The sequence below is a fragment of the Poeciliopsis prolifica genome, unplaced genomic scaffold (genome assembly GCF_027474105.1).
Source record: "Poeciliopsis prolifica strain line A6 unplaced genomic scaffold, Auburn_PproV2 SCAFFOLD002, whole genome shotgun sequence".
In the NCBI taxonomy this organism is placed as follows: Eukaryota; Metazoa; Chordata; class Actinopteri; order Cyprinodontiformes; family Poeciliidae; genus Poeciliopsis; species Poeciliopsis prolifica.
Window position 1 is genome coordinate 17,478,872 of NW_026562377.1, and position 16,495 is coordinate 17,495,366.

Below are 16,495 nucleotides of genomic sequence, written 5' to 3' on the forward strand. Positions count from 1 at the left end.
CAAAGTGATTTATATCTTGGTGGGCACATCCAAATGAACACATTAGTAGTGCTCATATTCTATATGAATTTTGAACTTTTTTTTATCTGAGGAAATCAAACTGAGCACAATTTAGCAGTCATTAGGAGCGACTGACTAAAAATATCCCTAATGTTTCTTTCTTTAAAGGAAGAATATTGTCTGATGATGGTGCAATGCCGTCAAGTTGATAAAAAAATGTGTAACTTATTGCCCGGCTCCTTACCGAACACATCATGTTCATTATGGTAAATTGCCTATAAAATCTTAAAATAGTGATTTACCAGTCAACTGTGAACTGATGTTGAATTGCATCTAGATTGCCGGTTTTGCTGGAAGGGTTCCTGCTAATTCAAACTCTCACCCAGACAAAAAGTACGAAGCGCAGAGATCTTCAGAAAGTTTGTCACTTTTCTCACTGTATATTTTATCTTCCTCACTCACAATTAGGCATTGTTGAGTATCAATTAAATCAAAAGCACCTTTGAAGTAGGACACCAACATTAAGATGTTTATAATTGCTATTTTGAGGCCTTTTCTACCAAACCAGTTCTTTGTGTTTCTAATTTTAAAAATCTCTGGTTCCAAAAACTGGTTGCTATACCAGCAACTTTTAGTACCAGCATAACTTTGCTTCTGGACTAAAAGAAAAATGCTTTCACCAGGAGAAGAATACAACAGGGAAGACATTTTTGAGCTCAATGTTTAAGACTTCAGAGTTCAGATTGGTTTTGATCTGTCAAATTTCAAACAAAAAACACCTTTGAAAATTGCATCAAAATTGTATGAGCACCAAAATAACACAAACCGACTGTCTCTTATCTTCCCACAGTTCTTCATATTGTCAATGCTGAACTTTAAGTAGGTCAATGTCCTGTTTACAGCTGAGCTCGCAGCTGATTATATTCCACTGAATCCATGGACTAACTCTTTATTCCAGTGCTGCAAATGAGAATAAAGGACCAGCTGATTAGGATTGTGAAGCATTCACAGTCACCAATCGTTGCTTAGAACTGAAATTTGAAATTAAGCTAGTGATTGTGGAAAAGGGTTCTCTTTCGCAGTAATATTGGGATAAATAAAAGGATTTGTTTTGGATAGCTGTGTCTATGCACCATGCTCCTTTTGCAATTAGGTCACCCTAACAATAAAACTGATGTGGGAAAAAGACTGAAAAGCTCTTCCAAGCAAGAGTTATGTTTTTCAAAAAGAAAGTTTGGGGAAACAAAATTCTATTTAAAAATAAATACAATTTTCTATGAAGACTGATCAGTAACATAAGGTGTTATTATTTGCTGTCTGAAAATGGTATTGGCAGTCAAAGTTTTCAAAAAAGAAACATTATCAATCAAAATTGCATTTCATAACCAATTTTATCCCCATTGCTATTCTGTGGTCTTACTTGTCAGGGTTAAATCCTTCCAGTTCCTCCAGAAAGATGTTGCTGCTGGTGACCGTGTTGTCTTGGTTTGGCATAATGAGAAACTTGAGGATGGTTCCTCTGCTTGACCCAAGGAAGAGGACGGTGCGGTTTCTGTACGGCCCGGCTTCTGTATCCACCACAATCTTATTCAGCTGATACCTGAACCACAGGACAGAGTCAGTGCTCCATTAACGTAACAGTGAAGCAACTCATTCAAAACCTTCCACTTATGAAAGCTAAAAAGTGTTGTAAAGAAACTCCTGGAGGCCAGTGTATGATTCAAGTTCATTAAAACAGATTGGCGAGTGAAACGTACGGAGCCGCATGAGGTGAAATCAAAATATGTCATTTCTCTGGAGCAACTGGAGAATGAGGTGAAATTCACAGTAGAAACTTATTAAATTTGAATAATAAACTAATTAAACCAGACATTTCAGTCATTAATAATTTCAGTCAAGTGAATGAATTTAAAAAGAAACAATAGCAGAGCACAGAGAAGCTACACGCAGTCCTGACTGAGTGAGTGAATAGATGGGAATAGAAGCCACGTTGTGCAAGATTTTATAATTTTCTCAACACACCTCAGTCTGCATAATACCCTGGTGGATGGTGGACTCCATCTATAAGGTAATGAGTAGAGAATTCCACCACAAGGATCCATTTATTTTTAAGGATAACTATGGCTCATTGTTGTCCATAGTCAGCTGTCCAAGAGCTGGACTCCTGCAGATTTTAGATATTTCCCTGATTCAACACACCTGAATCAAATAGATACTTGATTACCAGGCCCCTGCCGAGATTGGTGACATGCTGAGGAGGTAATTCAGGGATTTGAATCAGTCGTGATAGAGCAGGAAAATCTCTAAAAGAATGGGGACTATTATCATATGCACTAACAGCAATGATGCAGCTCGTTCATGTCTCATTGTGCATTCATCTGTGTGTCCTTGACAACTAATCTGCAAAATACAATACAGAATGTTGATATACATAAACTTTGAAAGTATTTCAAACTATGAATAAGTTCTACTGATTATTCTCTATAAATGGGGTTTCAACAAAAGCCATACATTCATTTGTTTGTTCATCAACCCAAACATAATAGATCTTTCTTTTGCCCCCCATGCGCCATCAATTCAGCTGTCCATAACTCTATTAAAAGTCTTAAAAAGTTTCAGTGGCAAAATTTGGGATGAAAAATGGGTGGAAAAATATGTCAGGATCTTTAAAGTTTTAATAATATTGTGATGCATATAAACATAATCCAGATATATGATTTGATACAGAAAAAGGCAGAGGAGACTCATGGATATGATCACTTAGCTCAGAATCAAACATCTGAGCGAAGTGGTCATATTAGTCAAAAACTGATTGGAGCCGGATTCAAAGATAAAGATAGACATTGAGGCAAATACGATTTGGCAGAAGTTTGTTTGAGGTAAAGAAAAAATAAAGATTGTCCAGAAAAAAAAATATATATATAAAGTAGGAAACGAATCAGCAATTTCCATTAATTCCAGATTTCTGGAGGCAACAGCTTGTGGATAGTTTAGTTTAATTAGGATAAATTAACAGCAGACAGTATAATAATTATGTTCTTAATGTTATTGCATATCTAATGTCCTGAAAATATACCAACCTCCCACTTCATAACGCCATGTACAATTTACATTTAATTATCTGTGAAATAGGAAGCAAAACATCGAAGCCGCTTTTTCACCAAGTTCTCACCTGACCATGGTCCTCACAATCCAAGGTCTTTGTCCGAGTGATGGAACCGCTTCGTCCATCAGGGGATGCGTCTTGACGAAGTTCAGCATCTCATCGGGGAACGAGTTGGAGGAATTAAACTTGGATCCTTGAACGGCACAACCACCAGGTCTGGGAACAACAAGATGGAGCACATCAAAAAGAGGGGAGCGAATTTATCTGACAACATCAAGTCATTCACGTCTCCATAATGATATATTATTGAAAGGACAGTCGAGACTGTCTGAGCGACTCACATTCACATAGAAATTCTTTAGTAGCAACGTTGCAGATGAAAAACCTCCCATGAAAACAGAGTTTTCTTTATGTACTCTCTAGTTTCCAACATTCTTGAACACGTTTTTCCATTGTTTTTTTTTTTTTTTTTTTGCTAAAACCTTAAACAAGTGTCTGCAAAAATCAGAGGACACTTAAGTCATGCAATGAATGCCAGTGAAAATGCCACAAATGCATAAGTATCCACACTCCTTGCACTTCTTTACATTTTGTTTTAGTACACCCACAAACTTCAACATATTTAATTTGGTCACCAATACAAAGTAGCAACAAATTGCGAAGTGGAAAGAAAAACAAACAACCCGTAATTAATCCCATGTATGCCTTGTGTCGCTTAAGTGAAAAGGCAGCCATAATTCCTGGTTTCCTGATGGCTGAACAGTGCTCTGTAAAATCTTCAAAGCTGAGAATAGTGTTTTCTAAACCAACCCTGCTTTCATCTTCACCGCAGACTTCTTCCCAAACAGTCTGCTGCTTTTCTTGGTCTTCATCAGGTTGTTTGATCGTCTCAAAAATCCTTCACAGAACAGCTGCACTTGTACTAAGATTAAATTTCACAAAGGGTAGTCAGATTAAATGGATTAAATACCAATTCACACAGCACTATTTGGTGTTTTAATTTTAGTCAAGTTTCTTTTTTTCTTCAATGTGGTGGAGTACTTTGTGTTGGTCTACTCAATAAAATGTAATTTATTCACACTGAACTTAGTTTCTTTAACATAAGTCCAGTCTTCAAAGACCAGTGTCCGACAAATCTTGGATGTTTTTCTGTTCCAACACACCAGACTGAAATGATTAAGTCATTGGCAGGACTTAGGAAAAAGTGACTGCATGCTGCTGAGGTTGTAATTTCATCATTTGATTCAGGTGTTGGACCAGGAACAAATCTCAAAGTTGCAGGACACCAGCCTTTCATTACAGGAGTCTGACCACCTTCCTCTTTTCCGAAATGACAAAACGTAAAAATTTACTCTAGGTGGGAACACTCTTGCAAAGCTCTGCGAAAAGATACTTTTCGCAGTAGCATCATGTTTCAGAACAGCATTGTCATTCTCTCAGCTTGTTGATAACAATCTGAAAGCACAGGTGCATGCATTGAGCACAGCCATCTGGCTTCACCTTGGCTTTGGGATGAGTTCATCTGGAACAGGCGTCCAAATAGACTCCGGAGATTTCTGCTCCTTAAACCTTCCATCAAACACAGCAGCCAGCTGCTCCATGTCAAAAGCGCATACAGCCGAACCAGGTATGCTGCAGAGAAGGAGACAGGATGGTGAGACAGAGGCAGATGAAGCATGTGAGCTGACACAAAATGACTGTCAGCCCCGTGTCAAGCTGGCTCTACTCTCCAACAAGGTAGCAGAGAGAAAAAAATAACATAAAAAGGAAAGAAAGGATTAAACCCACACTAAAAAAAACTGACAATGAAAATAAACTCAGATGTACACGGTGTAAAAGAATTCAGAGCCCAGCTAAGATGACAAACTCTACTTTTTATTTCTTGGGAGCTTGCAGCAGAGCATAAAGAAAATTATGACTGATGCACAGTGAGAATAAAGAAAGGAGAGACACTATCAGCTCTGGGCCATCGTATATAGGTATTCAGCAGATAGAAAAGCTATATTAGGCCCAAGAAAAGATCCTGGTGGAAATTCCTGGAATATAAAGCAACAATAGGAAATGAGTCACTCAAAATTCAGTTCCCCACAAGGAGGAGGAGGGAAGGATTCTCGTAAATAAAATGAACCCACAAAAACGTTCCAGTAAAAAGCCCGGTGTACCTCAGAGTCTGTTTAACCGCTCATGAACCCAGCCGCTCAGAGAAGTGTCCGGTGCACCCACGTGCAAATAAACACAAAGAGACATTTACAGCAAACTCAGAGGCGTCCAAACAGTCAGGCTGTCTCTGCTGAGCCTGATGCTACATTCGTGCGTTTTAGGCACACTGAGAAAAGAAGGGAGAGCTGTCAGGACGAGATAAGAGATGAGTTTAAGGAAACAAAGAAAACACCATGCTTGCTGCTCCACTCTGTTCTGAAAGTGTCCTCATCAATGAGTAACTATGTACATGGTGAGAAATCTTCGAACTACTTTAGAAATATCCACAGAGACCAAACCACTTGTTATCCGCTGCTGTATGAATTTCAGCTGTTTGTTCCTTTTTTCTGACTTTTACTTTAAAATAAATGTCCAGCTGTTGATTTTTAGTCCCTCTTGGGTTATGTTCTGAGCTGATTTCCAGGAGTGTGTGGAGGAGCTGCGTTTGTGGGCTGGATTTTCTGGCTGCAGCCGGAAACCGTGCTCTCACGATGTGCTATTTGATCGGGTCAAGCTGTCACCCCTCCGTATTTATCATTTACAGACATTTACGAGCAGGAATATGACTCAAGCCTGGCTAGAGCAGTGAAGCAGTAGTCATACAGTGATAGGAACAAGAATTTCCCCCCTTTATAGGGTGAGGCAATAGAAATGTCTATCCTGATAGACTTGTGACGAAAATCAATAGAAATCATGTCCGATCTAGAACTGCACAGCACCCTGGGGGTTGTACGCAGATAAGGTTAGAGTGGCCCTCCAGGACTGGAGTTTGACAACTTTGTTTTAGATCATCAAATCAAATTTTATCACAAAAAGGTAGCTTGGATCTGATTTATTTATTTTTTTAAAGAAGCAAATCGCACAGACTGGTGGTGGCTGTCTACTGGTATGGAGTTCTTTACTCCTTTAAGATGTGGACTAATTACAGAACCGGTAGAGAAATTAATTCTACTCTTTCACACAAAATCCTGAAAGATGATATCTATTTGTGAACTTAAGTTGAAGCACACTTGGCTTGTGCAGCAGGACAGTGATTCAAAGCACTCCAGTAAATCCACCTATGAATGCCAAAAAAACAAGACTAACTGAGATGCTGTGGCATGACCTTAAACAGGATGGTTACTCTAAAAAAATATCCAATATGGCTGAATTACAGTTCATGGAAAGAAAAAAAAGAGCATGCTGAAATTACCAGAGATGTGAAAATGACTTTTAGGAAAAACCTGACTGCAGCTGTTGTGACCTAGTTATAAAGCGCAGGAGCAAATTACGTTTTCAGGATGACTTGGAAAACTTTTTTTTTCCTGTGATAAATAAAACAATTATCTGAATACTAAATTTTTGTATTTACTCTGTTTTTTTTACTGATATAAAAAAATACTTAATGATCAGAAACATTTTAAGTGTGACAATAAAAGAAGGGGGCAGATACTTTTTCACAGTCCTTAAATGTGTCCGATGCAGCTTCTCTCTGAGGACTGAAGGCACCAGATGTTATATGCGATAGGTCTGCCAGGTTTCTCTACCCTCACCAACCTCTCCACCCTCCCATCACTCTGCTTGCAGGTCACTGGCTTTGCCGTGTGCATGACTCTAAATCTAGCGAAGGAAAGCCAAAAGGCCTCGAGCTATTTTCCTCTCACAACTGTCTTTTATTCTTCTCATTTCCAAAGTAGTTTCTCTCACTTGTGCTACTTCGTCTTGCTTTAGATTCTTACTTCTACTTCCCTTCAGTTATTTCTTTTGTGAATTTTTTTCCCCCTCTGTGGTTCTTCATTGTTTATTTTGAGATAAAGTTTTGCAGGCTGGATGCATATGCCGTCTGTTTGAATGAGCAGCCCTATTATTTAAAAAACTCCCAGACAGCATGAAATTGCTCATGTTTTCAGTCCCATGATGGCTTCCAGAGATAAGTGAGAAAATAAGAAAAATAACAGTCATGAGATCTTTAATCTAATCCTTTAATTATAGGACGCAGCTAGTTATTTTCCGCATTCCTCAATGAAAGTAAAATAAAGATATTCTAAATCAATTATCTCCAGAAAGGATTCATATCCAAAACAGCTCAAATTGGTCAAGTACAGTAGGTCATACTATATTTAATAATGTCCATTAAAACAACTTGCGAGTTCAAAACTACCAACTATCATCTGCTATCCAGATAAACGTAGACACCGCCCAAGGTTGCGTTGGGGCCTAAGCAGAATTTCATTCATGGGTCCACTTCCTGCAAAAATCATCTTGACCTGTACAGATTCTGAAGAGTCAGAGTCGGGGTGCAAAGTTTCATGTTTTGTTTATTAGCCACCAAAGTAAAAAAAAAAAATCTACAATTAAGTAAATGAGTTGTAATCAATGAAAGAGTGCAAGAAATGTGATCTCACCGAACACATAAACTGAACGAAAACCTATATTTAAAATACGCGTCATAATTTAATATTTTAATTAAAGATGTTTTCGTTGAATGTTTATCCCTGGTGTCTTGACCTCCACAGACCTCAGGATCCAATGAAGAGTAAAAGCTGATGAGAAATATTTTAGTAAAAAACAGCATTTTCTTTTTTTTTGTGGGACTGGTTTCCAGTCGGACACGTGAAGTGTCATTCTCCAGTACCAGTTTCTGTAACTTCAGCTTATGACCTTATTATGTATTCCTTTGCCTAGACTGTTTGTGGGCCCGGGGGTGTGCAGGAGGTTTATCCTGCACATCTGTGCAATCTCCCCAGTGTCACATTCTTCCTGGCATCATAAACCTGTTCTCCTCCTTCTCCTCGTTGCTGCTGTGTTTTTTCCCAGAGGGACATCCGGCTGTCACGCAGAATTCTCCACATGGAAAGCCAGAGACGGCGTCCTGCTTTCGGGGTACACACGATTTCATTTACAATGCGAGGGAAATTATACAGCTCTATTAAACCCAAAGAGCCCACGTCAGTCAATGCAAATGAGATTTTCAACTAGCAGAACAAAAAACAGCTAATACTAACTGAAAACTTTGTTTTTCTCCGAAGTTGCTCTCGTACTCAAACTCTCTATGGTATATTTTGGAACAAAGAGGCCAAAAAACATTCAGTGAATGCAGCTGGTATGTGGTGGTAAAATAACCCCCGGAGAGTGAGGGCACAGGAGGAGTTGAGCTCCTGCAGAATGCAGAACAATAAATCGTTGACTTCATTTCGTCTCTGCCATACACGGTGCGGCCTGGTGGATGTTACAGTGGGCCAAGTGGTAGGAGTGAACAGCTATTACCTTCCTCCAAGGTCTTGCTTCATGCTGTTTCCACTACACTCTGCCAGCCAAGGCAATTTGTCTGGCAAGCATTTTGCCGGTGTGCCGCAGCGGGCCACAAGGGGCTTATGGGGAGTTTTTGCAGCTCACCTCACACGTTCTCTCCGATAATTCCGACTCATTTTCCTCCTCCTTTATGTATCCATATCTTTTCTCCGAGAACCTCCATTCTTCCCTGCCTGGCGGTTATATAAATCAAAACCCACTTACAACTTACCTGAGCATGGGTTGTGTGTGTTCAGGTGGTCCTCCCATTCTTTGTGCAGAGAAGTAAAAGCTTTTATAAAGGAACTGTCTTAATTGTTTTTGAAAATGTGCTTATTTGTGTAAGAGTCTGCATATGTGAGGCATCCATCTGACTCTGCAGGTAGCGGCCCACTCTCCCGCAGCGTATTCTTCCAAACACGCAGATAAGATGCAGCTGATGAAACAGTTTTAGGTTGCAGGGAGTGGGAAGCACAAGTGTTGTCCATTACCGACTTCCCTGTCCTTGGACTTATCGTACTTCTCTTCCTTTTCGATCACACCATCCCTCTTTTACCATTCAACATCTTCTACTTTTATGTTTCTATTATTTTTTTTCTTTCTTCTAATGTCAGTAGCAAAGATGCAAAAGATTTACTATTAAATGATGCATTTGAAGATGTTTTGTGTTTACATTACATAAAACATACATGCATTAATAGGCTTGGATAATTTTAAAAAATGGTTGGCAGGTTTTCCAGCAACTCTAACCATAAAGTTATTTTATTTGAATTAGTGACATTTAAGGAGTTCCTCAAGGTACAAGTGATTTGGTTTCATTTCATTATTTGAGCTATTCTAAAATTGTTGCTAGAATGTTAATAGATGTTTTTATGTAAAAAACATCTTAGTTCATGACACTGCGATCTTTGTCTCATTGTAGACACTCTACTGTAGACACTAAGGTGAATAGAGGCACCGACAAAAAAAACTTCACATGAACTTCAAAGACTCAACACTTGACGATCCACAAAATCCCCTTAATTTTCTCAGCTAGACCCAAGTTTTAGAGCGCAGTCGTACCTAGCAAGGCAGTAAAGACTGATGCACATGCCTCCAGTTAGAGTTCATGAAGTGCTTGAGCTCCTCATGCTTACTTTTGTGATCCAAGTACAGAAAAGGCTTTTTCTCACATCATTCCCAAACACCAGCTGGCATGTTAAGAGTCATATGGTTATCATGGTGCTCTGTGCTGCAGATCTCTTACACTGAGCTCTGGAAAAACTCGGTTTTTTAACCTCCATTACAATCCTCATCCAGCTCAGTATCTAGTGGCAAACAATATTTTTACTGCAGGGAAACCAAAAGTTTCTACATTTTCAACATTGACCACACTAGGTTTAGTAAGATGCCATGTAAAGTGATTTGTGGAAATATACTAAAAAATGTGTGGCAAGGAGATTACTCTGTAATGAAAGAGCAAAGGGGTAGGGGAAAATAAGTATTGAAAACATCAAAGAATAAGCAGAAATTAATTCATCTGTGTGCTTTAGTGTTGCTGTAATTAAAGCATAGCTCTATATTTAGATCATGAATAGCTAATCATGAGGTGTACATAAATAATATTGTTTCCCTTGTTTCCTCTGCTAAACAGTTCCTCTGGTTTTACTGCATGCATTGTATTTGAGCCTTTAAATTCCCCTCAGTCTCCATGTTGGTCTGTGCGGCTTCAATTCCTCTCGACCCTGACCCTGCACCACACCCACTTCCTATCTTGACCTCTTGACATCGCCACTGAGATTTCTCTGGAACTCTGTGGGAAGACTTGCCGTTTTTAGCTTCATAGATGAACAAACAAACAGCAGCGGTTCAATAAAGTTTCAAGGTGCACCATGTGAATGCGGCTACACACAGGGGGGGTCTGCCTTGGTCTCTGTTTGAAGGAGGCTAACATGGGTTTTATTCATGTGGATCCAGCTGTTCTTGAATTTTGAAGCCGTTTTCCTTACCCATTTTCTGTGATTTCAGTCACTAATTATATCCATCTCCAAATAAGCAAAGCTCTAGCAGAGCCTAGGTTAGATAAGATACTAAATGCAATAGGCTTCATTTTTTCCCCTTTCATTAACCTGATATGCAACTTTCTTCAAGATGCTGACAAAACACAAAGCTTCATAAAATAGGGAGCAGTTCCAATCCCCATAGTTAGATGTTTAAATAAAATGCATTAACCCTGTGCTAAGTTTGATGCAAACAATGTCCACAAGCAACTAGCAGTTTTGAAATTGTGTCTGTCAGACATAAATTTGCATTACCAAAAACGTGACTATTCAAGCAGTGGAAGTAACGCCTTCTTTCTCACCAGAAAGAAAAGAATGACTAAAAGATGGAAATAAAATGTGTCGGACATGGCTCTTCTCAAGGGGTAACGTAAAAAAAAAATATTTATCAGTGGAGCCCTGAACAAGTTCTCTTCTGTTGCTCATTTCCATTTCCATTAAAATGGAAACAGCGCCTCGTGTGCAGCAAAAGATAACTGCACATAGCAGTGATGCTGAAGTTGATATTGACAGAAATGTATTCACTTTAAGCTAAATTCACAATACAGAGAGTCACCTATTAATGTAAATGGTTTAAGTTTTATCAACCTGCATCATAAGGCAAAATATAAAAACAAATCTAAAATAAACACTATTTTTACTGAATCAGCAAGGGTATGTTCCAAAAAGTTTGGAAGAATGCTGAGTAGTTAGAAATTATGAACAAGATGAGATGCAGCACATTGTCAAAGTAACTGTGAAATGGGAAGAGTGAGAAAACCTCACTCTTCCAATCATTAAAGTTAAAGTCCTCATGTGGTTAAGTTACGTTATCGTTTTTGAAAAAGATAAATGGGAAAAAAACTGGGCGTACAACTATGAGAGGGGAGGATATATATGTGCTGTACCTGTTTGCTGGTGTGGAGAACACGCCCAGGATGATGTCCCTGCCGTGCATCCTGATGATGGGGCTGGTGGAGTGCAGCAAGTTGAAATAAAAGTGGGAATCTCCAGGAATGGAGCAGTTCAGCCGGGCCTTGAGGAATGACGTCCACTGCTTCTCCAGGACGCGCTGTGAGCCACCCTGATCGCGTTTGCACACGCGAGCAACACGCGACACCACCACCTGTGAAAGTCAAGCCATAGCTGGCTTTGTGATTGAACTTCATAATATAGATAAAACCCTTGAAACCAGTGATAAGCTGCAGATGTTTGCATTTTATCTCCAAAAGGAGACATTCAAAAGCTCTTCGGCTCCGATGTGCCAAGTCGTTTGCATGCCATTTGCAATGTGATAACCCTGTTTTGACAGATCATTGTTTAATAATGCTAAAATCAGCATCAATTATTCACGAAAATGTCAGTGAATCCCAAAATTGGTTCTTTGAACACCCAAATCTGTCGCTGTTTGAGCATCCATTTACTCTGCTCTGTGTAAACACGTCAAAGCCAGAAACCTTCTGCAAACACTTCCCCCAGAATGTGAATTGCTCATTAATTAGATTTGGCACTTCACATGCTTTTTAAATGCGCTTTAAAGAAAGAAATTATTTTTTAATAAAGATGTGTTATCGGTACAGGAAATGCCATTAAGACTGTAACAATCACATCTTTGTCAGGGTAACAGAATCGTGTTCTGTGTTTTGTTAGATCAGATACGCATGCAAAGAAGTGAAAATAATAAAAAGGTCATTGTGGCAGTGAGTAAAAGTGTTGATGCTCAAATGTAAACAATACTGCCAGTTCAGCTTCACCTTTCATGTTTGTATTCTAAACAATGCATTCATATATTCCACAGACGTCCTTTTAAAGTGTGCGATGAAGAGGCAGCTTCCTCCTCTGCATGAAAAATTCAGACACAAAAGAGGAAATACATTTTCATCTGATTTCTCTTCATACCTTTTCCAAGTAGTTGAACTCCATGGCTATTTCTCTGAAGAAGAAGTAGATGTGAGGTCCCCACTCCACAGCACTCACAAAATAGGGCTCTGTGTTGTTGTGGAGAAAGAACGTATAGATGGTTCATGAGAAATTACGCATCCAAAAACATCTCCATTTGTGAATGCAGCATTAATTCCCACAACGCCGGAGTAACATGAGGTCAGGGGCACAGAGGCACCAGCCAGGCCTAATTTCATTACATGCTGAAAGGGGATTTCATAGCAAATAATACGAGAATTATGTCTCACTGGCATTTCTGAGACACGACTTTCATGCTGATTCTGGTAATAATTCAGCCAGGACTTTCTGCAACACGTGTTAGCGGCAACATCGAACTTGATGCGGAGGGATTTTGTATCCCGCAATCAGTCTGCTGAGTCAAACCTCAGCTACTGACAAATCCATCAGGCTCCTGAGCAGCGTGGACGCTCACTCAAACCCATCCAGCTCTGACCACAGCAGGAACAGAGGGCGTGGATTCTGAACACAGGACACACTGCAGCAGGGGAGCGACTCGCTTAGGAGCACAAACATACAAGCGCATCTTGGCAAGCACGCGCGTTCACACAAGCGTCTGTTGGTACCTCTGAACCACTTGGAGTCGTGCTTGATGGTGCGGAGAGCGGGGCTGTCCCCAAGGCTGCGATAAATCACCGCATCAATGGCCAGGAAGTCTGTCACCGTAGCTGTAAACAGATTCCCCTCTGAAGCACATAAACACACACAGACACTGGTGAGCTGAACAGAATAATAAAAAAAGCAACTATAAACAGAGAAATGCAAAAATAGACAGACCCCTGGTCACCCTGAAAATACTTCTGTCAGCTTTCGTTTTGATTTTTTTTTAATTTATTTCCTCCTGCCACATCTTGATCCTTCGAGATCTTTGGTTGTTTTGCTATTATTCTCATTAGAATATTTAATCTATTTTTGGACAATTTAGTGATTCAAGGACTGTCAGGCCTATCGTAGAATTCCCATTATGAACTTCTTGAGTTAGTTTTAATTTTGATGTGATATTTCCATGCATTCTTTTTCTAAGCTATCTAAATGTTGCACTATTCAGTGGAACCACTCTATGCTTGTGATATATCCTCTCTGCCACTTCCTGCAACACCTTCAAAACTGATCTATCATTAAACTGATGAGTTGGAGAGGCTTGATTCTAAGGATGCTGTGCACATTTTTCCTCATGTATCGTGGCACTAATTTCATCAAAAGGAACCAGAGTTTTTTTTCTTTACATTATCTTTTCTTCAGATATGAATTCCTCACATTTCAGTCTTCAAATAGTTCCCCTTTAAATGCCCTAAACAGTTTAATACAGAGAAAACAAAAAACAAAAACAAAGCACTGACTTTTAAAGAGCTCATCAGCATTTGGAGTTACGAATGGGGTAGATTTCAGTTTTAAGACACTAAATAAACAACTGTTTAAAAAAAAAAAAAAAAAAAAGCTCTTTTACAATAGGACACCCACACATTTCTTATCTCTTTAAATGGTTTAGATCACACAGACATATCACCTCAGGTGCACTTGATAAACTAATCTGCTTATCATGATAAAGTGAGAGTGAATAAAAAGAGATGTTTTAGACTGTTAAGACTTTAGCAGCATCCGAGTCTGATCCACGACATAAAGAGGTCACAAATTAATTTAAAGTCAGACATTTCACTGTATGTATTAGAGTTTACAAGTGGAAAAGTAATCTCACTATGAAAGCAGACTGAAAGATACAAGTTTTACTAACAGTATGGCAATAGCTGCAAACAAGTCATCATATTATCACAGGATATCCTTTCAAGGATGTTATAAAAGTGCATAATTGTACAGTAGAAAAAAAAAAAGCTCTTCAGATTTAACATTCATAGAAGAGAAAACTGTTGCTCTCAAAGAAAAACAAAGTTTAGACTGAATATTTCCAGAGAAAAAACAAAGACTAGGAGATCTGAAACAATGTTATTTGGACAGATCACTCTAAAAGTTGGGTTCATCTGTTAAATGCCTGCAGGATTCATGATGTTAAAATGAACACTGAGGGGGAAATTCATCCATTCATTTTAAATATGTATAATAGTCTAAACAATACACATATCTTGTTTTACTTATTACATAGTCTGTATTTCAGAAATATGTCAATAGCAGCAGAGATACAGTACTTAAATCAGGTTATGGATTTTTATATTTTTGTCGAAACACTTTAAGGTAGATGCTAAGATTTTTACACATAACATACATTCAAACTGTAGAAACATTTAAGTAGAAATTTGTAATCAAGCTAACAAATGCTAAAAGCTGACAGCTTCATTTTTGAGTTAACACTGTTTGGATTTGAGAGCATCATCGACTTAACTATCTGCAAAGACAAACGATGGCGGCCTAAACTAATTCAGGCCATTATAATGATACACCATAAAGCAAAAATGTTTGTTATCGCAGACATGACAGTTGACAAGACTAAAATATTACTGTAATAAAAAAAAAGCATGATGACTGTTTCATAATGGCTCTCTGCAGTTTGTTTTCACAGACCTGATGATCACATTATCAGTGAAGTGAGGTAAACAGGAAAACTGCAGAGAGAAACTAATTGAAGCTGAACCAATACAGCATATTCAAGTGTCAATCATTAGGTTTCATAGAGGAATTGGGTTATTCCTCAGTTTTTCATTCCTGTCTGACAGCAAGAAACACAGAAGAGGTGCATGGAGCCTGGAGGGAGCATCTTACCAGCAAACAGAGCAACGTTGGCGTGTTTGGGGTCATAAGGGCATCTCGCCATTCCATTGACTGGGTCTCCTATCATCTCCAGAGTGTCGCCCTTAAAAATCACGTACACAAACAGGCGGGCAAAAACAGGTTTCAATCCTCACACTCTAGACAATATAAATGCATCCATGGCAGCATCATGAAAACAAGCCACAAGAGAATGGCAATTAGACAGTGTTATGGAGAGCGTAAACTAATGACTCAGTGGTGGCAATTAGGCAACAAGAGAGTCACATTCTCGTACATAAATAAGAGACCAACACACACATACAGACACCTCCATGAAGTCTAGTTAATAATTCACACAAGTTTTCATCCCTCTATTATACTGTTCTGCATCTATACGGTGAAATCTCTGGTTCTGTGTCAATTACAGCACATGTATATTTAAAAGGTGGCCACAAGCACCTATTTCAACCATTTCTGGAGAAAAAAAAACAACTTTAAGTGCCTTCCATCCACCATCGAGAGCAAAATCATTTATAAATGTCATTTCATTAAAACAGAGCTATAAATAAAAGAGCAGCTTGCATTGCTAACTAGTCCCCTGAGAAGCAGACAGCCTATCAGGCAGAGACAGGTGTTGGAGGGCGTCATTAGTGGCTGACAGATAATGGGCTAGGTTTGTTTCTATGTTCCGATGTTCCACCAAGTTTGAAATGTGAGAGAATGAAAATAACACGGATACAAAAAGAAAAAAAAAAATCTTTGATGGAAAATTCCCTCCCCCCCAATTTTCTGACACTGTTTTTCTAGCTCTCACTACTAGGCTGCGCACATTCCCTCAAAATCTCTGCAGAATGATGCGAAATCAGCTGAACCCAATATTAATATTTATGTGTATTTTTTTCCCCCCTTCAGCGAGTCTCGGGTTGTTGCCATAATTGAGTGAGACAGGAATCGCTTGGGAAAGTGGAACGAGCTGTGTGGAGGAGGATTCAGGTGAGCTGAAACTTGATGGGTAGAACCTTCAGATTCTGTCAGTTGTTTTTATGCCACAAACTGTCGGCGTAAAACTCTGAAAATGTGAGATAATTAGTTGAATCAGTGCATTTGACTTGTTGCCTTAAACGTTGAGTCTTTATCTGTTTACTTCTTTAGAGTTCCTTGCAAAAGTGTTCATAGCGCTTGAACATTTTTTTGCATTTTGCAACGTTACAACCACAAACCTTGACATGTTTTATTGGTGCTT

At 38.9% G+C, this 16,495-nt stretch overlaps 1 protein-coding gene across 1 annotated transcript in view; it reads right to left on the bottom strand.

Annotated features, from left to right (window-relative positions):
• sema6bb (sema domain, transmembrane domain (TM), and cytoplasmic domain, (semaphorin) 6Bb) overlaps nucleotides 1-16,495 on the bottom strand; it is a 169,867-nt gene that overhangs the window by 48,019 nt on the left and 105,353 nt on the right. The window contains exons 7-13 of the mRNA XM_055047752.1: nucleotides 15,265-15,355; nucleotides 13,119-13,238; nucleotides 12,493-12,581; nucleotides 11,502-11,719; nucleotides 4,607-4,738; nucleotides 3,173-3,322; nucleotides 1,421-1,600 (exon numbers count right to left, since the gene is read on the bottom strand). Of these exons, the coding sequence (XP_054903727.1) occupies nucleotides 1,421-1,600; nucleotides 3,173-3,322; nucleotides 4,607-4,738; nucleotides 11,502-11,719; nucleotides 12,493-12,581; nucleotides 13,119-13,238; nucleotides 15,265-15,355 (980 nt within the window). The remainder of the gene's footprint in view (nucleotides 1-1,420; nucleotides 1,601-3,172; nucleotides 3,323-4,606; nucleotides 4,739-11,501; nucleotides 11,720-12,492; nucleotides 12,582-13,118; nucleotides 13,239-15,264; nucleotides 15,356-16,495) is intronic.